This window comes from Balaenoptera acutorostrata, chromosome 19 (genome assembly GCF_949987535.1).
Source record: "Balaenoptera acutorostrata chromosome 19, mBalAcu1.1, whole genome shotgun sequence".
NCBI classification, from domain to species: domain Eukaryota; kingdom Metazoa; phylum Chordata; class Mammalia; order Artiodactyla; family Balaenopteridae; genus Balaenoptera; species Balaenoptera acutorostrata.
The window spans coordinates 61,928,256-61,952,726 of NC_080082.1; the positions used below are offsets into that span (position 1 = coordinate 61,928,256).

At 41.4% G+C, this 24,471-nt stretch overlaps 2 protein-coding genes across 2 annotated transcripts in view; one reads left to right on the forward strand and one right to left on the reverse strand.

The window, feature by feature from the left end:
* Window positions 1-24,471, reverse strand: part of LOC114235400 (zinc finger protein 665-like) — a 427,904-nt gene that overhangs the window by 62,144 nt on the left and 341,289 nt on the right. The window lies entirely within an intron of this gene.
* On the forward strand, window positions 7-23,953 carry LOC103013821 (zinc finger protein 160-like). Its single transcript, XM_028165903.2, has 4 exons — window positions 7-40; window positions 6,834-6,921; window positions 12,001-12,127; window positions 17,870-23,953. The coding sequence occupies exons 2-4, from the start codon at window positions 6,907-6,909 to the stop codon at window positions 19,474-19,476; spliced, it is 1,749 nt and encodes a 582-aa protein (XP_028021704.2). The 5' UTR covers window positions 7-40; window positions 6,834-6,906; the 3' UTR covers window positions 19,477-23,953.

Consider the following 24,471-nt stretch of genomic DNA (forward strand, 5'->3'; position numbering starts at 1 on the left):
CGGAAGCGGACAGCGCGGAGAGAAGGTCACCCTGCTGAGAGTAAGTTTTCTTTTCTAGTGTGAATCTGTGCCGCGCGGCCCCCCTTTCTCCATCCTCAGAGTGTGGGGGTCACCAAGGACCGTAAACCCCAGCACCCGGCCCTACGCTCCCAGTAAATCCAGACGTCGCCGTTACAGGTCGGGCATGTTTTCCTTTGGGTTTGAATTCGCTCTGAGGCGGGTCCCGGTGCCCTTGGCTTTTCTGCCTTCGGTCCAGGTAGACACCTTCATTCGCGACATTTTCCTGCTTAAAATCCATTACTGCCTCCGCCCCTTCCCGCCCCCTGTAACGTCCTCTTCCGCGAGGTGGATTCGCGCCCCCCAGCCTCGCCCTCTCGGCCCCTGGAGGGCAGCGCCGGCCGCCCCGCTCCCGGCGAGGCCGCGTCTTCTCCCCGGTCCTGGGGTTCTGCAGAGCCCGCCCCTCTCCTGAGACCCCCTCCCTCCCTCCCAGCCCGTCTGTCCTCGCGTCTTCTCAGGCCGGCCCTTCGGCTCCCCCGGCCTCCCCTTCGTAGTCAGCCCTTCCCCTCACCCGGCGTGGGGGGCGGGGAGTGACCTGGGCCAGGCGTGTGACACCTAGTGTTGTTCCGTCTGAAATTCCACCCCGCTGGAGCATGGTCTCTTCCGGTAGGCGGCATGTTATTCCGTCTCCGTCTCTGTAAATATGTGGGCGAGGGGGACCAGGAGAAGCAGAGACAGAGCGACTGAGAGAGAAATAGGAAAGCTGACAGGGTGGAAAGAATGAGGGAGAACGGATGGAGACTCAGAGGACGGCTGAGGAGCTTACAAAGAGACAGTGAAATGAAAGAGACTAAGTAAGCCTTGAAAATAGCAGGTGAATAAAATCGAGAAGTAAATGAAAAAGCCGGATCTCCAGGGATTGGAGAGCAACATAGGGACAGCTGCCCTGGATCAGTGGTAGTAGGGAGGGCAGCAGTGGTGAGGCACTGCACAGAAAGTCTGGGACAGGATAAAAGGTGGAACCGTGGCCTTCAGAGCGTCCTGGTCCTGGGAGAGAAACAGAGGACAACTTGTGGCTAGCAGAGCAGAGGAAGAGAGAGAGCAGGAAGCAAGCACAGCCACCTGGGGTGCCCGAGAGTGGGGAGGAAGGGAGAGTAACAGGGACAGAAGGGGTGTAACGGGCCGGGCAGAGAGGGAGTAGAGTTGGGGGAAGAAAGAGGCAGAAATGTATGCATAGGCCAGCAGGAGCACCAGGAGAGTAGATAAGATAAAAAAGAAGGAGACAGAAACAGGGAAAGAAATAGACAGGGGCTTCCCTGGTGGCGCAGTGGTTGAGAATCTGCCTGCCAATGCAGGGGACACGGGTTCGAGCCCTGGTCTGGGAAGATCCCACATGCCGCGGAGCAAGTAGGCCCGTGAGCCACAACTACTGAGCCTGCGCGTCTGCAGCCTGTGTTCCGCAACAAAAGAGGCCGCTATAGTGAGAGGCCCGCGCACCGCGATGAAGAGTGGCCCCCACTTGCCGCAACTAGAGAAAGCCCTCGCACAGAAACGAAGACCCAACACAGCCAAAAATAAAAATAAATAAATAAATAAAAATTTTTAAAAAAGAAAGAGACAATAAAATGGAAACACATAGTAGTGCAGGTAGGGGGCAAACTGGGTCCAGGTTGGGGGTCAGTTGATTGGATTTGGACGATTAAGTTATGGTATACTGATTTCTGGCTTTAGACTCTAATACACTGAAATTTTGCTTGCTTAAATTATACAGGTGAGGATTTGTATTGCAAAACTGTAAGGTTTGTGCATTTTGTAATTGTTTGTATGACAAGAAAACTTCCCTTTGCAATCCCTCTTCAGCCAAGGGGCAGGGAGTTGACTCAGACAGTTGTGGGTCGCCCTCTTCCACTTCCTGGCGTGGGGTAGGGGACAGGGGAGAGACGAGCGGGGCAGGAAACGACTGACTCTCACTACATGGTGCTTCTTTAAAGAAACATTAAAAATTTTGCTTAATGGACTTACTTTTTTCTCTCTGGTTTCTTTACATTTATGTCTTTTTTTTTAACTTTGCATACATCTTAGTGCATTAGATATCTAATTTCCTGCAAATAGTTATTAACTTGTGAAATAAGTTTGGTGGCCTTATGTATTCTACTCATGTGATTCTTTTCTAAATATGATAAATCCTCAATTTTTTAAAAACATTGACAGCAGGATCTTTAGATTTAAAAAATTAACAAATTATTTCTTTTTATTATTATTATTTTATTATTATTATTTCTTTTTATTGATTCAGATATAATTGACACCTGAGTTCTTCCCCTGCTTTATCTTTATATACTGGTAAAGTTCTTTGGTAACTAGTAAATAATTTTAGACTCTTTTGATGAGTACTTGGTAGATATGTCAGTGATCTTTTATATTAACAGTCAAAACCTAGTTTAACCAGTTAGTCTAATATTTTTTTCCCCTTTTATTCCTCTATTCATGATGAAGAAGTTTGTTTCTAAGCTGAATGCTTGCAATATTTTATGCACCAGCAACTATGCTTTTTCAATTTTTATTTTTAAATGATTTTACTGTGATTTTTCTGGAAAAGAAGAATTACCTGTTTGGTGTCAGTGTGATCAGACCTTGAAAGAGAAGTTTCCTTTGATCAGGCACCTGAAAGATGGTGTTTTAAATGGGACAGGCGATAAGGACAGACTCTGCCCACCGACCCCTCAGGATCTCATTTCAGAATTCAGTTACCCCTGATTCTGTTCACTCAACCAGGACTTTCTCAGAAAAGTCTCCCTTCTGGGCCTCAGGGCGCCTACTTGTAACATGGAGATGAGAGACTAGACCAGAAACTCTCAGTCAGAGTAACACTGACCCTGAAGTGATTGGCCAAATTGGGTGTGTGTCTGTGTGTGTCTTCTTTTTGGAGAGAGTGTCTAGTTTTTTTTTGTTTTTTGTTTTTTTTAGAAAGGGTTTGGACCTTCATGATTTTTTTTTTTAATTAATTTATTTATTTATGGCTGTGTTGGGTCTTCGTTTCCGCGCGAGGGCTTTCTCCAGTTGCGGCAAGCGGGGGCCACTCTTCATCGCGGTGCGCCGGCCTCTCACTATCGCGGCCTCTCTTGTTGCGGAGCACAGGCTCCAGACGCGCAGGCTCAGTAGTTGTGGCTCACGGGCTTAGTTGCTCCGCGGCATGTGGGATCCTCCCAGACCAGGGCTCGAACCCGTGTGCCCTGCATTGGCAGGCAGATTCTCAACCACTGCGCCACCAGGGAAGCCCTGAGAGTGTCTAGTTTTATTTAGAATTGTATATGGGTCCCTGTCTTCCCACAGGGTCGGAGTAGAAGTGACCGTAGTCAGAAATATTTCTCTGCATTAAATAAGTCTGAGGAGAGTTTATGCCAGTTCTGGCACTCAGACCTGCACTGGCTCTTATTTGCCCTCAGGACAAATCCCAGCTCCTCACTGTGGCTGCTCAGCCCTGTGTCATCCTCAGGGCCCTGCCGGTGTCTCCAGCCTCATCCTGGGAGCTGACCCTTTCTCATGGTTCACTCTGCCCCGGGCACATTCACCTTTTGTCTGTTTCCCAAACACCAAAACGATTTCTGTCTGACATCATAGTTCCTGTTCTTACCTTTTGCCTTGACGTTGCCGTGGCTCAGGCCCTTTGTCTCCCTTCAGCTCTAGGCTCAGAGAGGGCTCCCCATCTCCTCCTGACTATCTGTGTCACATTTTATTGCCTCTGCATCAATCACCTGCAACAGAAATGGCCCTCGCCGTTGATTATTTGCAGTCTTCCTCCTTTTGCGTTCATTGAAGGATGCACAGTGTTCCTCTTCTTCCCTGGATGGAGGCAGCACTCCCTCTGGGGGTGTGTTTAGTGGCTGGGGCTGTGGGTTGGGCTGAATAATCCTCAGGGGAGACCAGGGGAACAGGGTAGGTGATGAGGATGGTTCCTACGTTTGTTCTGGACATTTCAACTCTAATTGATTATTACCCCACGTGGCTGCTTAATTACTCAAAATAAGAGCAGAAAGATGCAGGGAGTGCTAACAAAGCCCTGCAGAACTGATGTCCTCATGTAGCGTGCTGAGGTGTCCCCATGGTCAGTGTGCTGGGTCACTGCTCTGCTGTAGCCCCCAGGTGTTCCAGGCTGTGCACATACAGGGACCAGTTGCCTCCTTGGTCAGGTGCTTTGACTTCCAGCAGTTCAACTGCTCAGAGTCAGGGATAGTGATTTCACTGTGGTAACTGGGGGCCAAGGTCCAGAACCTAAGGGCGAATGAAGGAGACTTCCCTCAAAGAGTTAGGGTATCCTTTAATTACCTGTGAGCTGGGAGAACAGGAGAGAAGAAACTTGGGGACCATCTGTCTTGGAGACAAGAAATCTGGGGACCGCCTGTCTTTGAGTCTCCCTCACTGAATTCAAATGTCCTTTGTAACTGGACTCCGTAACATTCTTACTTTCTCGTAAGTTTTCCCAGGAGGGCCAACTTTGTTGACCTGCATATTGAATGCCCAGTGTCCTTTCAGTGGCAGCTTGTGTGTATTCCTGTTGCGATGGCTTTCCTGAGAGGTACTGTTGTCCTTTAGCCCTGTTTGCCCATGAGTGCAAGGAGGAGAGGCAGAACAGTGGGAAAATTGGAGGAGAGCCTGCAGGAGGGATATGGCAGCAAGTGTGGGCTTCAAGATGAGCCCAGTGAATGGTGTATGCATTTGTCCCTTTTGGGCTCAAGGGGTGTGTGGAACTGCTGGCAAGTAATGTGTCAGTTCTGGCTGGAGCACCTGGAATTGGGTTTATGGGTAGTTGTGGGTGCATTGCATGGTTTGAGGTGCCAGAGCGTCTTAGCTCAGGTTCCCTGGGACATAGCTGCTGACACTGAGGTTTACATGCATTGGTTTAATCTGGTATTTCATGGCCATACATGAGGAGGAATGAAGGCAGTGGTTTTAGGCACAGAAAATCATTTTCCTCCGATGTTAGAAGTATGGCCTGAGCTGAGCCCACAGGGATTCTTGGGTGCAGGAGGGTGGGTGCCTTGTCCTCAGGCGATGGAGCTAGAGGGTGCCCGACAGCGTCCACTCCGCAAGTGACTTGTGTTGGGTATTCTGGGAGGTAAGAATCATTGTGCAGGGACACTGCTTTGGGAAAGATCTCTGGTGTTCTCCTTACTTGCTGCAAGTAATAAATCCTTCCTGCTCCAGAAAAAAAAAAAAGAAAGAGAGAAATCATTGTGCAGTTTTTAGACTAATATGGAGGTCATTTTGTTGTTTGCCTTTGCTACTTTTTAGTATTTTGTGTCACAGATAAAGAAATTTTCAGTTGCACTGTGAAACATACAAAAGGGGAATTGGAGTGTTGCCTTGGGGGATGTTTGGGTCTCACTGGGGGATGTGCATAGTTGGAAACATCTTTCTTTTATATGTAGTTTTTGAGGATGACAATGTTTGGGCTGTGGTTACTGTGAATGAAAATATGGTATTTTACATCTACCGGTTCCTTGGGTGTCTTATATGTATTTTTCCCTCTGGCATGATTTATTAGAGTTTGGCATGTGTTCTGGTATTTTCTAGCACGATGAGTTGATCATTATGGGTTTTATCGAGACTGTGTTGGACCCCATGAAAGTTTGTAAGTTCATTTGAGTCCAGAAGGGAAATTATGAGTAGTAAGCTTCAAATGGCAGAAGGTTTTCATTAGGGAGATTTTGCTAGGTATGTTTCTGTGGACAGAACCTGAGAGGGGCCATTAAGTTCTTTAATGTAGGGAGAGATTGTTCCAAGAATCAGAGGGCCAGCAGCACCACAGTGATCAGTAGTACAGAGGCACATTCTTGGGAAGGTGTAGCCGCTACTTTCACACACACACACACACACAGAATAGGGAACGCTTGTGCTTCATTGGTGGGAATGTAAATGGTATGGCTGTTACGGAAAACAATTTAGAGATTCCTCTGTCTAGATATCCAAAGGAAATGAAATCATTATATTTAGGTAAATATTTGCAACATGTTCATCTAATGTTCATCGTGCTGACTATCGTTAATCATACTGTGTTTCTCTATACCTGGTATTTGCTGAGAGAATAATACTTGACTGTTCTTAGCACACAGAAATAAAATGGTCGTTGTGAGTTGATGGACATGTAAAGCACTCTATTGTGAATATTACACAGTGTATACATCTGTCTAATAATCACACTGGATGCCTCATATGTACACCATTGTTATACATCTGTTATGCCTCAGTAAACCTGGGAAATGAAAAGCAAGTGGGAGGGTGTGCTGGGCTTGCCTCCTCTGAGTGCCGCTCAACTCAGGCCTTTCCTCAGATCGATGAAGAATTTTGTATAGACATGTTTTGTACCCTCTGACCAGGGATTCCTCTTCATACTGTCAGTGTGGGGGTCCAACCTTAACAATAGTTAAGGTTCCCGAGAATATTCCAATCTGGATCCCTCACTGAGCATCGTGACTCTGGGTCCCCCCGTTCCTGAGGGCTGAGATCTGGGCTGAGGCTGAGGGGGCTCTGCTCCGCGTGGGGATGGACCAGGGCTGGTCTGTGACCTGCAGGGGGTCGTCGGGTCCAGCTGAGGTGCCCACTGCTGCTGTGTACGTGGGGGCCTCACCAGGAGGGGAGCCTGATCTGAAGGAAAGGGTGGGAAACTCCTGTGTTGGTCTCTGTGTGGGAGTTTACTGTCCTGAGCCCCTCCTGGGACAGTGGGCATCAGGGGACTGTCTGTTGCACATGCTGAGGTCTTCCCTGTGTGCGTGGTGGTGACTCAGGAAGGGGGTGTGTTGATTCCAAGCATTGAACAGCATGTTTTCCACTTTCAGGATCGACCTCTAAAGACTCTTGTATGAGAAAGAAGCCCTGAAAAGGAGGGAGAGGAAAGAACAGGAGTCAGAAATGGCTCTTTCTCAGGTAAAGTCATATTCTCAGTTGTTTCTTCTGTCTGTCCTTCCTGAAATGCCCTTCTTTGGACTCGCTGATCTTGTCTGACTCTGAAGTATCCTGCCTGACACCTGTACCGTCACAGTCACCCGGGTCCTTGCCTCAGGGCCTGTCATCTCCACTTAGATCCCGTCTCCCCATGACCCAGTGACCTGGAATTTGTGAAGAGGCTCCGCTGGGTGTAGTCCTGGGCTGGGCTTCACACCCATGGACTGGAGACGTGGTGTCAGTGCTACTGGGCAGCAGGGATTGCTTAGGGCCCCATCAGGATGCACTGTCTGCTGTCTGTCAAGCAGGATAAAGAAGCTGGACATTAATGTGCACAGTATCTGGTAAAATCTGGAAAACAGACCAATAAGAGGTAATTTGTTCTGTCTTTTTAACTTTTTTTTTTTTTTATTGCCACGCCCCACAAAGGCTTGTGGGAACTTGGTTCCCCGACCAGGGATTGAACCCCGGCCCACTGCAGTGAACGCGCCAAGCACTAACCATTGGATCACCAGGGAATGTTTTATTCCATTCTTGACTTTGAACTATGAAATCAACCTAAATCTCTGACAGTGGGAAATTCTTTAAATCACTTTCATCACCTCCATTCCTCAGAGGTTGTCTTTTCACTCTGTGGATTGTATCCTGTGATACAGAAGTTTTTACCTTTGATGCAAGTAAGGTTCCATCTTCAGTCTTTTGCTGGTATGTATATAGTTGCTCAGCATCATTTGTTATTGAGACTGTCCTTTCTCCTTTGTGTAGTCTTTGCACCCTTGTCTGTACATTTTGTATATATTCACTGGATTATTTCTGGTATTCTAATCTCTTCCACTGGGTTATGTATCTGTGCTTATACCAGTACCACATCATCTTGATTACTTTGTAATATGTTTTGAAATCTGAAAATGATGTCCATCTTCTTTTTCAAGAGTATTTTGGCTGTTTGGGGTCCCTTGAGATTCCCTACGAATTTTAGTATGATTTTTTTTTTTTTTAACTGCAAAAATTGCCTTTGAAATTTTGACAGGGATTCCATTGAATCTGTAGAACACTTTCAGTAATAAAGTCATTTTAAGAATATTAATTCTTCCAATTCATGAATACAGGGTGTCTTTTTATTTATTTATATATCCTTGGATTTCTTTTAGCAACATTTAGCAGTTTTCAGTGTGCAAGTCTTTCACCTCCTTGGGTAATTTTTTCCTAGTCTGTCTCTTGATGCTATAGTAAATAGTATTGTTTTCTAACTTTCTTTTGAATTTGTTCATTGTGTATAGCAAGGCAACTGAGTTTTGTGTGCTGATTTTTTTTTTCCTTTCTCTTTTTTTGGCCATGCCTTGTGGTTTGTGGGATCTTAGTTCCCCCACCAGGTTTTGAACCCAGGGCCATGGCAGTGAAAGCACAGAGTCTTAACCACTGGACTGCTGCAGAATTCCCTGCTGCAATTTTTCCAAAGTTGTTTTTTCTTTGTTTTGTTTTGTTTTGTTTTGTTTTTTTGGCTGTGTCAGGTGTTGTGGCACTTGGGATCTTCATTGATGCGTGCGGCATCTTTCGTTGTGGCGTGCAGGGTCTTTCGTTGAGGCACATGCTCTTCGTTGTGGTGCATGGGCTTCTCTCTCTAGTTGTGGCGTGCAGGGTTTTTTTTTTCTCTCTCTCTAGTTGTGGCACACGGGTTCCAGAGTGCGTGGGCTCTGTAGTTGGCGGCACACGGGCTCTTTCGTTGAGGCGCGCGGGCTTAGTTGCCCTGTGGCATATGGGATCTTAGTTCCCTGACCAGGGATTGAACCCAAGTCCCCTGCCTTGGAAGGTGGATTCTTTACCACTGGACCAACCAGGAAGTCCTTGAAGTTGTTTTTTGAGGTGGTAGTTTTCTCATGGAGCCTTTTTGGTTTGCACATGTAAAACCATGTCACCTAGAGAAAAAGGTAATTTTACTTCTTTTTCAATTTGTGTAACTTTGATTTCTTTTTCTTGTCTAATGGCTCTGGCTAGGACTCTCAGTACATTCTTGAACAGCAGTACAGGGTTTGCATCTTTCCCCTTTTTTGTTGTAAGCATTTAGCATTGCAGACTTCCCTTTTACTATGGTTTTGACTGCCTGCTATAAATTTTGGTATATTGTGTTTTTATTTTCTTTCAGATATTTTTACAATTTCCTTGTGATTTCTTCTTTGACCCATTGCTTCTTTTTTTAAAAAATAAATTTATTTATTTTACTTTTGGCTGTGTTGGGTCTTCATTGCTGCATGTGGGCTTTCCATAGTTGTGGTGAGCAGGGGCTACTCTTTGTTGTGGTGCGCGGGCTTCTCATTGCGGTGACTTCTCTTGTTGTGGAGCACGGGCTCTAGACACGTGGGCTTCAGTAGTTGTGGTGCTGGGGCTCTGTAGTTGTGGTGCACGGGCTTAGTTGCTCCGCGGCATGTGGGATCTTCCCGGACCAGGGCTCGAACCTGTGTCCCCTGTATTGGCAGGCGGATTCTTAACCACCGAGCCACCAGGGAAGCCCGGGCCATCGCTTCTTTAAGAATCAGCTGTTTAATTTGTACATTTTGGGGGTTTTCCTGTTTTCCCTCTGTTCATTATTTCAAGTTTCATTTCATTGTGGTTAGAGAAGATACTTTTTAGATCTCAGTCTCCTTAAATTTGTTAAGATTTGTTTTGTGGCCTAAGATGTTTTGTGGTCTGTCATGGAGAATGTTTCATGTTTGCTTGAGAAGGATGTTTTTTGGTGTTGGGTGGAGTGTTCTGTACATGTCTTTTAGGTACAATTGTTATTTAGTGTAGTTCAAGTTCTCTTTCCTTATAAGTTGTTTCCATGTGTAGATAAAACTAGAGTATTGAAGTCTCATACTGACATTTTGCTGTTGTCTATCTCTGTTGTTTGCTTTATATTTGGTCAAGCTCTAATGTTAGATGTATATATATTTATAATTGTTATATCTTCCTGGTGAATTGACTGTTTTATTATATAATATCCTTTGTCTCTTGTGTCAGTTTTTGTCTTTATTTTTTCTGATGTAATATAGTCACCCCTGCTGTCTTTAGGTTGGACTGTCTTTTCACATCCTTTCTCTGTTCTTAGATTTCTATGTCCTTAGATTTGTGAATGTTTGCAGTTCCAGCTCTCTGACACACTCTCTGTGTGTCTCTTGCCCTCTGTTTTCCTCCTGTTACTTCCTCTAGTGGTCCCTGCTCAGGCACTCTGTACAGTGGTGAAAGGCAGGCGCCCTGGCCAGCCCCCTTCACTCCACTGTAACTCCAGAGGGAATGCGTCAAGTTTCCTTCTAATCATGATGTTTGGTGAAATATTCTTCCTTAATTACAATATGCTTTTTTCCATATTCTTTTTAGTCATGATATTTAATCCTCCAAGTAGTTTTTTTGTTTGTTTTTTTTTGTTTGTTTGTTTTTTTCCAAGTAGTTTTTAACTTTACTATTGTGATAATTTTTTTCTTAATCTCTTAAATTAGTGTATAATGGTAATAACTTTTCTAATTTTGAGTCAGTGTTTTATGTGTGGAATACAGAAATAAACTCTGCTTTGCATTTGTTAATACCTACCTATGTCAATTTTGTGGTTTAAATTGTATTTATGTATGGGTATTCAACAGACATTGCAGTTAAAAGATCCTATTTTTTTCATGTTAGTACCATTTAGTACAGTTGATACTTTTTCATTGTTCCAAAGTTGCTGAAATTCACATAAATAAAAATGATGATGAAAAAAAAATCATGCAATAATATATCCAGAGACAACTTCTCTTGTTTCAGTTATTTGTGCATTTACATGTGTGTCCATGAGATCATGGATGTGCAAGTCCATGGTTTTGATAAAAGACATCATAATTTTATAACTATGTACTGCATTGCAGTTGAAATTACATCAAAAATATATTACATGGCCTTGAATTTTTCCTACACTATCCTGTTAATGGTTCAAATACTAGTAAGATTACTAACATGGGGCTTCCCTGGTGGCGCAGTGGTTGAGAATCTGCCTGCTAATGCAGGGGACATGGGTTCGAGCCCTGGTCTGGGAAGATCCCACATGCCGCAGAGCAACTAGGCCCGTGAGCCACAACTACTGAGCCTGTGCGTCTGGAGCCTGTGCTCTGCAACAAGACAGGCCGCGATAGTGAGTGGCCCGTGCACCGCGATGAAGAGTGGCCCCCGCTTGCCACAACTAGAGAAAGCCCTCGCACAGAAACGAAGACCCAACACAGCCAAAAATAAATAAATAAATAAATAAATTAAAGAAGAAAAAGATTACTAACATGTTGTATGTGTGTGTGTGCGCATGCGCCTACATCTATAATGACCTTTTACTGCCTTTCATGTTGTTCAACTTCTTTCAAGTTTTCTGGGAGAATTCTCTGGCAATGTGCTTCCAATGCTCTTATGTTACTTCAGTTTTTGCTTCTTTATCTTCAGTTCAAGACCGCACCCACCTTAATTCAGCTGCTTGCTGTATCATTTCTTAGCTTGAACTAAGTTGAGTTTCTCCAAATGTCTCTGACAGTTTTCTCCTCTGCAGGATGGGAACAGATCTTTCTCTACTGAGCTACAATGTTGACTAAAAAGTTCATATCTGTAAAGCATTTAGAGTAATGCTTAGCATCTGTGAAGTATTCAAACACCTTTAGTCATTGCTGTTATTATCGTCATTGTAATTTAAGATTTTGATTTTTCTTTTAAAGCACTGTGGACTTTGTCATCTCTAAAGCCACCACTCATAGTGTAGTTCATCTAGATTTTGAATAGCACTCGGTGTGTAAGACATAATCTAACACTTCTGGATAGAGAACTCACTGTTGAATTTTATTTATATGTATTTCATGTATTGTCCACAAAAATGAAAAATACACATTGATTACAGGTTATCATAATCTCTATGAAAAAGCATAAGAAATTAAAATTAGAGACCCATAATTTCCCCAGATATCTTTATATGGATCTGTCAGAATACATACTTCAACTTGATCTTTTCACCTCTTCTCATTTTGTGTGAAAATAAGAATTCTCCTCATGGCCCCTTGGTGAAATGTGTTTTCATTTCAGGCACAGTTGACCTTCAAGGATGTGGCCATCACATTCTCTCAGGAGGAGTGGGAATGCCTGGACCCTGCTCAGAGGGCCTTGTACAGGGACGTGATGTTGGAGACCTACAGGAACCTGGTCTCCCTGGGTGAGGATAACTTCCTTCCAGAAATTGGGATCTGCTCTTAAGTATCTTTGCATTTTCCATTGTGTGCCTCCTGGGAGCCCCTGTTTTGCTTGACTGATCTGAAATCCTTGTTGATTCAGAAATGGAAAGCTTCAGGATGCAGCATCAGGAGTTTAAATCTACCTTTTCCTGTGATGACCTGCCCACTTCATGATACATCAGGAGTTGTTCCAGAGCTTACATATATATAAAGCTCAATGGGAAACTTTTAATATACCCATTTTCCTGTTTCCTACCCCTGTGCATTTGATTTAGAAGTTTTAGGAAAAGAGCTACGTTTCTGCACATTATACTGTTCCCTGTGTATTCAGGAGGTAAAGAGCAGGTCAGTTTTTCGAAATATTTTTCTGTTTCCATCTGTAGTCACCTCAATTCTCAGTTGAGCAAGAGACCAGGATTCTGGAAAAGCCACAGCAAATCATGTTTCCTTCCTCTTATGTGGAAGAATTTCTGTTTCTTATCTGAATATTTTACCCACTTTGTAACAGGAGAGAGAGCCCTGGGCTGTGAAGAGTGATCTGAATACCTCTGGGGATGTATCAAAGTGTGAACACAGGTCAGATCTCAGAAGGGCCGAGGGGAAGCCTAGTTATTAATAGTGTTTGGAGACCTTCCCCTCATCAGAGAGTTCTGTGGGAATACAAAAATTTACTTGTTATTTGAACTCTCAGAGGAAATTTTTCTTCTCCGTAACTTTTCCCTCTTTCCTTCCGCATGTGAAATGTGTTCTTTCACCCTCCAGTGGTGCTGCAGCTCCTACAGAGACTGAGGCAAGGTCTTTATCACGATCTACAGCACTCTGCCATCTGGCTTCTGTGAGCTCCTGTTGCTTGACTTAGCAGAGCATGAGGTGGACTTTTTCAAAGGGGCCTCTTGCCCCCTCATCTCTCCTTCTCGACTTCATTCCATTGGATGCTCAGTTCTCAGTCCACATAGATAAGAGCTGATGCCTCCAGACTCCAATCCCGGAACCTTTCCTGGTTCCATCCCCATTGGATGTTTTTAGGAGACCTCATCAGAAGATGGGAGACACTGGCTGCTCTTTGATTCCATGCGGCACCTCATAACCTGCATGGAGCTGTCTCAAGCCCCGTCTGCCTGTTTAGATCCCTCCTGCATTTCTTCTGTTCTGCTTTGGCCACATTCTTCAGGCTTGTGTGTAACAGGGAGGTGCATTCTATCTTCTGTAATTATTACTTAGGAAAACTAAGGACAGTGGACAGGGAGATCACCTCTTTGATCCCCAGTCCTGCTGAGGAGCATATATGTGTCTTTCAGGCTCTTAGTTTGGCATCTGTGGCTAGAGCACATGGTTCCATCTGAAGGTTCTATGATGTCTGACGCACATATCTCATATATTTTTTTCACTCCTGTACTGCTCTATCTAGTCTGGGAATGTATTCTCTTCCTGATTTCATACTCTCCTAAGTTTGTGTGATTTTGCCTCTGAAACTTGTTTATGAAATACATAGAACTAGGCTCTGAAATTTTATCCAGAATCTTTGGTGTGATAATCCACCCTTCATTAATCAACAACTTCTGGTGGACTTTCTATAGAGTGGGTTTACTGTGTGACAGATAATTTTGAATGAGAATAGTATCCCTCATATATTGTAATATTTTCCTGCTATATAGAAAATCACCACTTAAAGCTATAGTGAAGTGGTCTGCATATTCTATGATATGAAATAGAAAGTATCACCAGAGCCTGGCTGATAAATCTTTCCAGGTTTTTTTCTGGTTTTGAGCAATGTCACAAAAGCCTGTCTCAAGGGCACTGTGATAGTGGTGTTCACATGTACTATGACCATCCCCTTTCACCCTCAGTAAATGGTGAAGAGGAATTTCTCCTCAGGATAACATTGCCCAAGTTCACATCCTCCTATTTGTGAGGCTGTTGTGTAAACTGTTGTTGGAACCATTTTGGGGTCACCTGTGTGCTATTGTTCTTTCTACATCAACAGCTAATTTTGAAACATCTAAATCAGAGAACTTATGAAGTGGAGTGATACCTTCAATCTGAACCATAATTCGTTTTGTTTTGTTTAATGGACTGCCCTTCCCCCAATGAGTGGTTCTGATATTCCTGTGGAACATCATTTGACCACGTACACAAGAGTTTATTTCTCGTGTCTCTGTTGTATGCCACTGGTCTCTCTCTGTCTTTATGCTAGTACCATACTGCTTTGGTTAGTTTAGGTTTCTAAGAATTTTGAAATAATTGTGAAACCTCCAACTTCATTCTTTTCAACCTTGGTTTTGCTATTGAGTGTCTTTTGAGATTGCATTTGAATCTTAGGATGGATTTATCTGTTTCTTCGAGACACACTATTGGGATTTTATTAGGGATTGCATTGAATCTGTTGATCACTTAGGGTAGTATTTACATACTGACAATATTTACTTCTAATCCATGAACTTGGGATATCTTTGCATTAATTTGTGTCTTTTCAAATATTTTTCAGCTGTGTTTTTAGTTTATAGTGCATATATCTTTCCCTTCTGTAAAGTTTTGCCAAGTACTTTATTTTTTTGGTGGTGTTGTAAATGGAATTGTTTTCTGAATTTCCTTCTTGATTTTTTATTGTCAATGTATAGAAACAGTATTGATTTTTGTTTGTCAATTTTATATATTGTCATCTTTCTGAGTTCATTATTTCTATCAATTTTTTTTTAAGAATCTTCACAGATTTTTATTTATTTATTTTTATTTTTTATTTTTTTGCCGCGTTGCACGGCTTGTGGGATCTTAGTTCCCATACCAGGGATCGAACCCAGGCCCCCAGCAGAGGAAGCATGGAGTCCTAACCACTGGACCACCAGGGAATTCCCCAGGGTTTTTTACTTATCAGATCATTTCATTTGTCAAAAGAGATAGTTTTGCTTCTTTTTGCTATTGGAATTGTTGTTTTTATGTCTTTTTCTGCTACCTACGTGTACTTGCTAGGAATTCCAGTAATTTTTTTTTAGAAATACTGAGTGCAAGTGTCCTTGTCTTTTTCTTGATCTTAGAGGAAAAGCTTTAAGTCATTCCCCATTGAGTATGATGTTAGCTGTGGGCTTTTAATACATGTCCTTTACTATGTTGAGGTCATCTTTTCCTATTTCTAGTTTACTGAGTGTTTTTGTCATGTTTTTAGCGTTTCCCCATGAGGACACCTCTGGTAATTGGGAGGCTCCTTCCAGCTCAATCTCAATGCAACGTAAGAAGGAGGTGGGGAGTCGCAGGCCAGGAAATTGTCATGAACTTTCCTGCATTTTTCGGTTTAGTGTTTTCAGGATAGGCAATTGCCTGGGTGCTGCCACTTTTTTTTACTGGTTTGTAGAGTTTTCCCAAATTCTTTTTTGTTTATTGTTTTTAACTTGGCTTCCTCATGGCTCTAATGAGTGCCTGTGGTTTACTGTTCTGCTGACATCACTCCTCACGGTTTTGTTTTTCTTTGCAGAGTTTGTGTTAAGAAATTTAATGATACGATTTTCAGTATTTAGAGAGGCCAGCTAAAAGAACACTGTCATGTTTAATAACAAGGAGTGTTAACAGAAACATTTTATATACCAAATTATGTTATGTAATCGATATTTTAGTTAGTAACATTTGTTTCTTTCTTTGCTTACTTAACTATTGTGATCCTATCCTGAAATTGCTCAGGCTTTCTCAAACACTTTCTGCTATCTTTGTTTCCCCATACAAACCCTGCTCACCCAGCCAGGAGATCTTCATTCTGAAATCATGATCTCCCTACTTTACAGTAGTGTTGATCTGATTACTTTGTTCTGCATGTGTGTGTACAGAATAGACTGATCCGTCTCCTTCTGGTGGTCTTCTCCTGGTTTTTCCTTCTGCTTTCTGCTAAGAACATTATTGCACCATCTCCTTGAATATTATACATGTTTTTATTGAATATGTGCATGGAAATACAGCTGTTGGAATTTGATACCTTGCATAGCAAACAGTGTAATAGATTTAAAGTTAATTTCTTTCTACAGTGTTTAAATCTCTTTCAGTTCTTCCCATACTCATAGTATAATTCCCATGGTTAAAAAACTCTGTGCTCCACTCAGGCTCTTTCTCAGTCCTGACCTTTCCTTACATGGTACCTTGATGTGGATGGAAAGATTGTTATTTCCTAGCACATTTAAGTTATTCTCCTGAACTTCCCAATTTCTACAGCACTCCTTCACCCATCCCTCCACCTTCCACATCACTCACACTGTAAAAATAATGCCTCTTTATATATTGAACAACTGTCTCATGACACAACCTAAATCATTTTGTGTGTAGCTGTCATGGCTCAGAAACCATTTCCAGGAGGGGTGGCTGAATAACCTTAGCAGTTATCCAGCTCACTTCTTGCATCTCCCTTGAAGTTTTCTTTCTCAACTCCTGACATTTGTTGTAGTATTTTGTAATCTATACTGCTTGGGTGGGTGGTCATGTTTAAGAATATGTTGTCTCAGTCTATTGGTCAAGGTTCACATCATGATTCTCACTACTTTCTGCGTCAATTGGGGTCATGTACATAAACCTGTGATTCCACTTTCCTTACTTAAAAAATTCTGATAATTTTCCTTAAGCCTTTCAGAAGAAACTAGTAATGTTAGACGGCTTGAAATAGTGGGGGGGTTTTGGGGGGGGGTTGTTTGTTTGTTTGTTTGGCCACACCACGCTGCTTGCGGGATCTTACTTTCTCAACCAGGAGTGGAACCTGGGCCCGTTGCAGTGAAAGTGCTGAATTCTAACCACTGGACTGCCAGGGAATTCCCAGAAATAGTGCATTTTTTATATTAATGAATCAAAAGTGGCTTTTGTATAAAAAAGATATATTAATATTCTGGCATGTTTATTATGATGTCCCTTTTTTTGCCTTATATATTGTATGCCTTTCTTTTGCAATTTGTTGCATGAACCTAGTTAAATAAATTCACAAATTGCTCTCTCTTCATTACATATATTTTGGAGCCAATGAACTGGATATTTTAGGGCACTGAACAGGTAGGGAGTTCTATTTAATGGCTGTTAATATAACTGGAGAATATTTTATTTATTGATATTTAATTGTCATATACAGAAGGTGGTCTTTCAGAATGTTTTATGCTTCTTCCTGGGTACATAGCTTTACAGCACATTTTTAGAAGAACATTTTGTTTTTTAAAATACTGTTTTATCATATTCACCATTTTCTCTAAGCTATATTTGTTTCCCAATTGGAAACCGCCACTCCTTGAGATTTTTCATTGAATAAGTTAGTTTTGGATTATTTACTGTTACAGTTATTTACTGTCTGTTTTTTTAGCATTCATTTCTATCTAACAAGTATGCACAATATATGTATAGTATAATATTCTTTTCTCCTCAGTTACGAGGCACCAGTATGTTTACTGCTAATTGGTATGTGCTTTGGTGTCATGGTTGAAAAATACACTTTCTTTGATAGCTAACAGAAGTTTTTCCAATGTGAGTGTTTTTATCATAGGTTGTTTGAAAATTGGGTGCCCTAAATTTAAGTGGAATTACCTCGGATCACTTTATCTTTAGTAAAGAATCATTCCTTTTGTGTTTGTAAACGTTTTAATATCATGGTTGGGAATTTTCATAACTCTGTTTTGTGTAAGTACTAATTTTGGTGTAATATGTATTTAACATGAACTATTTACTTATGAATTGGGATGAATAGGATACTTATGGTTCTTTATGTCTTGTAGATATCTCTCACGTACATGTGATCAAGAAATTACAACTAAATGCAAACACTGATAGAGCAGAAGTATTCCAAACACTGATATTGGGAAGACATGAAAGGAATAAAATCAAGCATTTTTACCTCAGGGAAATCCAGGAAAATATACATGACTTTGAGTCTCAGCCAAGAGATGAGGAAAGAAATTACAAAGGAATGCCTATAAAACATAACAAAAAGCTGACTGATAAGAGAGATCGACATGGTAGAAGCATTGCAGGAATCAAGCCTATGGAAAACAGGCTGGCATTAAGCTTTCAGGATGAACTGCATATTTTCAAAAATGAAGAGAAAATTGATGAATTTAATCAAGCTGACAAGAGTATCAGCATTAGTGCCTCATTTTCACCACTTCAAGGAACTTCTACTGTCCAAACCACCATTTCTAATTCACATGAGAATGATTTTATGCATCCTTCAATACTGACACAAGACCAGAGTGCATGCATGGAAAGCCCTTACAAATGTAATCAGTGTGGCAAAACCTTTCATCGGGGCTTAAATCTCACTCAGCATCAGTTGATCCATACAAAAGAGAAAATATTTAATTGTGATGTATGTTGCAAAGTCTTTAGTCGAAATTCAGACCTTGCAATTCATCGAACAATTCATACTGAAGAGAAATCTTACAAATATAACGAGTGTGGCAAAACCCTTAATCATGGCTTGCGCCTCACTGGACATCAGATAATCCATACAAAAGAGAACTTATATAAATGTGATGTATGTGAAAAAGTGTTTAGTCAAAGTTCATACCTTGCAGTTCATCAGAGAATTCATACTGGAGAGAAACCATACAAATGTAATGAATGTGGCAAGGTCTTTAGTCAGAATTCATACCTTGCAAAACATCGCAGAATTCATACTGGAGAGAAACCTTACAAATGTAATGAGTGCGGCAAGGCTTTTAGTCAAAAAGGAAACCTTGCAAGTCATCAGAGAATTCATACTGGAGAGAAACCTTACAAATGTAATGAGTGTGGTAAGGTATTTAGTATTAGATCAACCCTTGTCAGTCATCAGATAATTCATACTGGAGAGAAACACTACAAATGTAATGAGTGTGGCAAAACCTTTTATTTTGGCTCACACCTCATACAACATCAAATCATCCATTCAGGAGATAAACCATATAAATGTGATATATGTGGCAAAGTCTTTGGTCAAAATTCATACCTTGCAGTTCATCGGAGAATTCATACTGGGGAGAAACCTTACCAATGTAAAGACTGTGGCAAAATCTTTAATCACAGCTCAAACCTCAGGAGACATCAGATAATCCATACAGGACAGAAATTATGTAAATGTGATATATGTGGCAGAGTCTTTAGTTATAATTCATACCTTGCAATTCACCGGAGAGTTCATACTGGAGAGAAACCTTACAAATGTAGTGAGTGTGGCAAGGTGTTCAATCGGAATTCAAATCTCGTAATTCATCAGAGAATTCATACTGGAGAGAAACCTTACAAGTGTAATGAGTGTGGCAGCTGCTTTAGTCGAAAAGCATACCTTGCAAAGCATCAGAGTGTTCATACAAAAGCGAAACCTTACAAAAGTAAAGACTGTTGAAAAACCTTTACTTAGATCTCAACTCTCACTACATATCAGGTAATAAATACAAAGGGGGAATCATATTCACGTGATATATGTGGGAAGGTCTTCACTCAAAATTGACACTTTGGGCTTCCCTGGTGGCACAGTGGTTGAGAATCCGCCTGCCAATGCAGGAGACACGGGTTCGATCCCTGGTCTGGGAAGATCCCACATGCTGCGGAGCAACTAAGCCCGTGCGCCACGACTACTGAGCCCGCATGCCACAACTACTGAAGTCTGTGCGCCTAGAGCCCATGCTCTGCAACAAGAGGAGCCACCGCAAAGAGAAGCCTGCGCACCACAACGAAGAGTAGCCCCCGCAATGAAGACCCAATGCAGCCTTAAATAAATAAATAAATAAATAAATAAATAAATAAATAAATAAATAAAATTTTGAAAAATCCTTAAACAAAACAAAATTGACACTTTAAATTCATGGAAGATTCATAGTGGAGAGAAACTATGCACATGTCATGAGTGTGGCAAAGCCTCACCATCACATAATCTATACTGGACAGAAACTCTAGAAATGTATTGAATTTCTCAAAGTCTTCAGTCAAAATTCATACCTTAAGGTGCACTGAAGTTTCATATTGGAAAGCTGCCTGACAAATATGATGAGTGTGAAAAATCCGTCAGTGTACTTAGAAGCTTATCTTACTGTCAGGTAATCCACATTGATGACGAACTTCAAGCAAGGGTTTTAGCAGCTGTCCACATCTTAGGCTTCACTGAAAATATCATTCTGGAGAGAAACCGGTAGGTGTGTTTAGTATGACCAGTCCTTAGACAAGGAAGTCATTCACCAAAGAATTCATTCTGGAGATTACCTCACAAATGCTATGAATGGGCAAAACCTTTACTCAGGGCTCACATCCCGCCAATCATCAGATAATCCATACTGGGGAGAACATTACAGATGTACCAAATGTGGCAAAGTTTCAAGTTAGTGCTCACTTGTCACTAGATATTGGAATATTTATCCTGGAGAGAAACCACTCAAATATTATGTGTGTGGTAAGGATTTTACACAAAGATCACAAGATGGGAAGGTACTGGAACTATCCCTTACTAATGCAACTAGTGTGGCAAAATCTTTACCTTGAGTTCAAATATTAGGCAACAGTGGAGAGTCCACTGAAGAGAAACACTACAAATGTATGAGCAGAGGCTTTATCCTGGCTGCACAATTCACCAGACTTCTCAATATGTATCTTTGAGAGGAACCACACGAACTAATATGTGTGCTAAGGCTTATACCTAAAGATGAAATTTCTGAAACATAGAGGATTTAGTTTGGAGAGCAACGTTTCAAATGTAATGAATGTTGTAAAAGTTTTCATCAGGTATCTACACCTTTAGTGTAATGATAAAATTCATACAGGTCGGAAACTATAGAGATTTACTGAACGTGGAAAGAATTTGATGAAACGATGCGTCCTGAGGTTTCACCACAGAACTCATATGAGGGATAATCCTTACAAATGTAATGAATTAGGTAAATTTTTTGTGCCATTCTTAAATCAGCCTACATATCAGAGAGTCTATACTAGGCATAAGTACTTCTCCAGGATTAATGTGAGATTGTTATGTACCTTAGAATCATTACAAGTCACAGTATGTTAAAAATTATGAATTATGTATATGACAGGAAGAATAACGTGTAAATGGCCAATTATCTTCACTGTAAATATTGTTAATTGAATTTTATTGAAAAAGCCACATTACTATTTATGCCTTTCAACCTGAAGTTTGAAGTCTGTTGATCTTATGCCTTCATTACAGGCCTTTGATGATTGTCTCTGGGAAGGAATCAGTAACATAAGGGGGCCAACTTCATTAGGTGTGGTTCATTCACATCCATGTTCCCTGGAAAAACAAGGCCCCTGAATTACCAAATTCAATAGTTGTGAATCAGCAATAGGGAGGAGCGGAGAATAATATAAAACTGCCTTGACTCATCATGCTTGTTATGTTCAGGGTGCATGGATAGGTCACTGTGGTTACAGGACAGAATGCTCTACTAGCTGACCATCAACAGAGCAGTAAGGACATAAAGGGACTGGACTTGCCATGAGAGGAGAGTGACAGGTTGCTAGGGACTGATTATGTGGTAGGAACGATGTGTCGGAAAAGTTGGTCACCTCTTCCACTGCATGTGAATAGGTGGTGTTTGCATCTATGTTTAATGAGAAATTAGACTCATTCTTGGGAATTGAAGGGAGAGCAGTAAACGTTAGAGGAAATTTTAATTACTGGGTGAGGCTTGGTGGAGGATAAGCTTACGGTTTGAATGTCCAGTTTCTCTCAAAGGAAGGAGCCCTTAGGCTTTTTTATCAGTCTGTCCAGATAGGCTGAATAAGAAGAGGTTTTCCTGAGGATTAAGAGGTGTCAATAGTCAAACATCAAAAAATGGAGTCAGGGGACTTCCCTGGCAGTCCGGTGGTTAGAACTCCGAGCTCTCACTGCCGTGGGCCTGGGTTCAACCCCTGGTCGGAGAACTAAGATCCCACAAGCCGCATGGTGCAGCCAAAAAAAAAAGAAAAGAAAAGAAAAAATGGAGTCAGACTCTTTAATAAAACACTGAGGCAGAGCCCCCTCGCCTACCCACTTGTATCCCTCACAAGTGTCCTATATTAATAAGTCTACTTCTTGCCTGTCACTTTACCTCTCGCTGAATTCCTTCTGCGCTGAGACACAAAGAACCTGAGGCTCAGGAAGTCCAGAGACCAGATACAGAAACCCCCACCAGGTGGGAAAAATGAACCGTGTGCTACCCACAAGCATGTACACCCCAGACTGGTGGGAAGGAGAAGGTTGAGGATGTTGACTCCCGCTTACCTCCCCACCAACCAATCAAAAGAATGTCCACGCGCTGATCACGCCCTCTCTGAACCATTACTATAAAACTCACTACCCCCTCCAGGTTGGGACACACAGTTTTGAGGGCATTAGCCCGCTGTGGCCTCTTTGCCTGGCAGAGCAATAAAGCTGTTCTTCTCTACTTCACCCGAAAAGAAAAGAAAACAAACACTGAATGCTTACTCTTGAAATTCCTGAGTTCTTGACTTGGCAAACCACACTTTTCTTCATGCTAATCCTTTCTTAACATTTCTTTTCCTGCAGCACACATACATTCCATTGTTCAATATGGTTCTTGAAAATGCTTGTAAAATACTATTTGGATAACTTGTCAGAGATATTTTTACCTTAGTTTAATAAAATTAATGTTTGGAAATGTTTATTAGATAATGTAACTAAGCAATTTACTCAAAGAGCAATTTTCTAAATGCTATTAAAACTTGAGTTTCAAATTAGGCTAGTACACAATGTGTTACATTGTTTTCTACTGTAATAAAAAATGTTTTGAATTGTTTCCTTAGCGATAATTTTTTCTGTCGCATATATTTCTCCTGTTTTTATAGCATGGGATATGTAAATTAGTGGGTTGTTTTGGGACTTCTGTGACATGATAATGCCCATAAGGCAATGACAGGTACAAAGTAGGTGCATTATAAATATGAAGAAAAACTGGTACTTTAGGGCTTTAGTTCAGTGAAAAAACTGGAGTGGCAAAATGGTGACATGAAATCTCTCTTGTGGGAGGTGGCTATGGTCAGGTGCTTGAAAATCAAGTGTGTGGAGTTGAACAAACATGCAGTGAAGTGAAAGAAATTACAAGGATGAATGAGATAGACTGCAGAATTCCAATTATAGTTTGTGACAAGGAGAGAATCTCCATTCCCAAGTGTCTGGAAGCTGTGCTGCCCTTTCCTATTGATATGTTCACATTCAGAACCAGAAGATCTTGCAGAGAAAATAACATTTGTGCTACTTTTGGTATGTCAACTGACACCCAGTATCCTCCACATAGAATTTGTTCCCAACCAAGAATAATGTATTTTTCTTTGATAAGTGATCTTGATTATTATTATTATTTATTTATTTATTTATTTATTTAAGCTGTACCATGTGGCTTGCGGGATATTAGTTCCCCAACCAGGGATTGAACCTGGGCCCCGGCAGCAAAAGTGACGAGTCCTAACCACTGGACTGCCAAGGAATTCCCTGACTTATATTATCTTTAATATGAATTCTTTCTATGATTCATTTCTGTAATATTTTATGATGTATTTTGGAATCTTCATGTGGGATTTAACTGGTCATTTTGTTTACTTTCTCTTTTTTTTTTTATTAACTTTGTCTAGTTTTTTATCCTAGTAATACTGGCCTTATAAATTGAGTTGACAAGTACTCCCTCCTTTTCTTGTCTTAAAAAGAAATTTTATAGCCTGCTGTATATAGCACAGGGAACTCTACTTTATACTCTGATGGCCTATATGGGAAAAGAATCTGAAAAAACAAAAAAAAAGAGTGGATATATGTATAACTGATTCACTTTGCTGTACACCTGAAACAACATTGTAAATCAACTATACTCCAATAAAAGTTTAAAAATTAAAAAAGAAATCGTATGGAATTACTGGTAATTCTTTATAAATTTGATAGAATTGTTGAATGCCATCGTTGTGACTTTGTTAAATTACCTTTTGTAAAGTTGAGCCCCTGAGTGTTGAAAGTTAGGCAACAACTCCACGAAAGACTGCAAGAGAAAGTGAAATGGAGACGTTTATTACTCACAGATTCTGGAGGAGCTACAAGGTATAGCTGGAGGGAACATGTAAGAAGTCCAGGTAGGGTCTAGGCAGAGAGCATGGGGCCAGACCTGGGGCGTAAACCTTCTTTAGGGTCCATGGATAGGCTGTTTAAATGGAATTGGTGAATTCAAACCAGAAAGAATAGGAATTACTAAGCTTCAGTGGGGGAAGGGGAGCCAGATTTAAAGAAGAACCAGGGGAAGGCCGGGGGTGATGGGGAAGTGTGGTTGTCACGAGGGCAGTCCAAGGAGTCATATCCCTGTGACTCTGGGCTGTTAACCTAGGATGTGCTGTCAAAGGAAAGGCTGGTGTC

Excerpts from the sequence above, each read along its gene's own strand:
- LOC103013821 (XM_028165903.2), top strand. Across the intron at positions 12,128-17,869 it reads CAGGAACCTGGTCTCCCTGG|ATATCTCTCACGTACATGTG; the intron begins GTGAGGATAACT and ends TATGTCTTGTAG.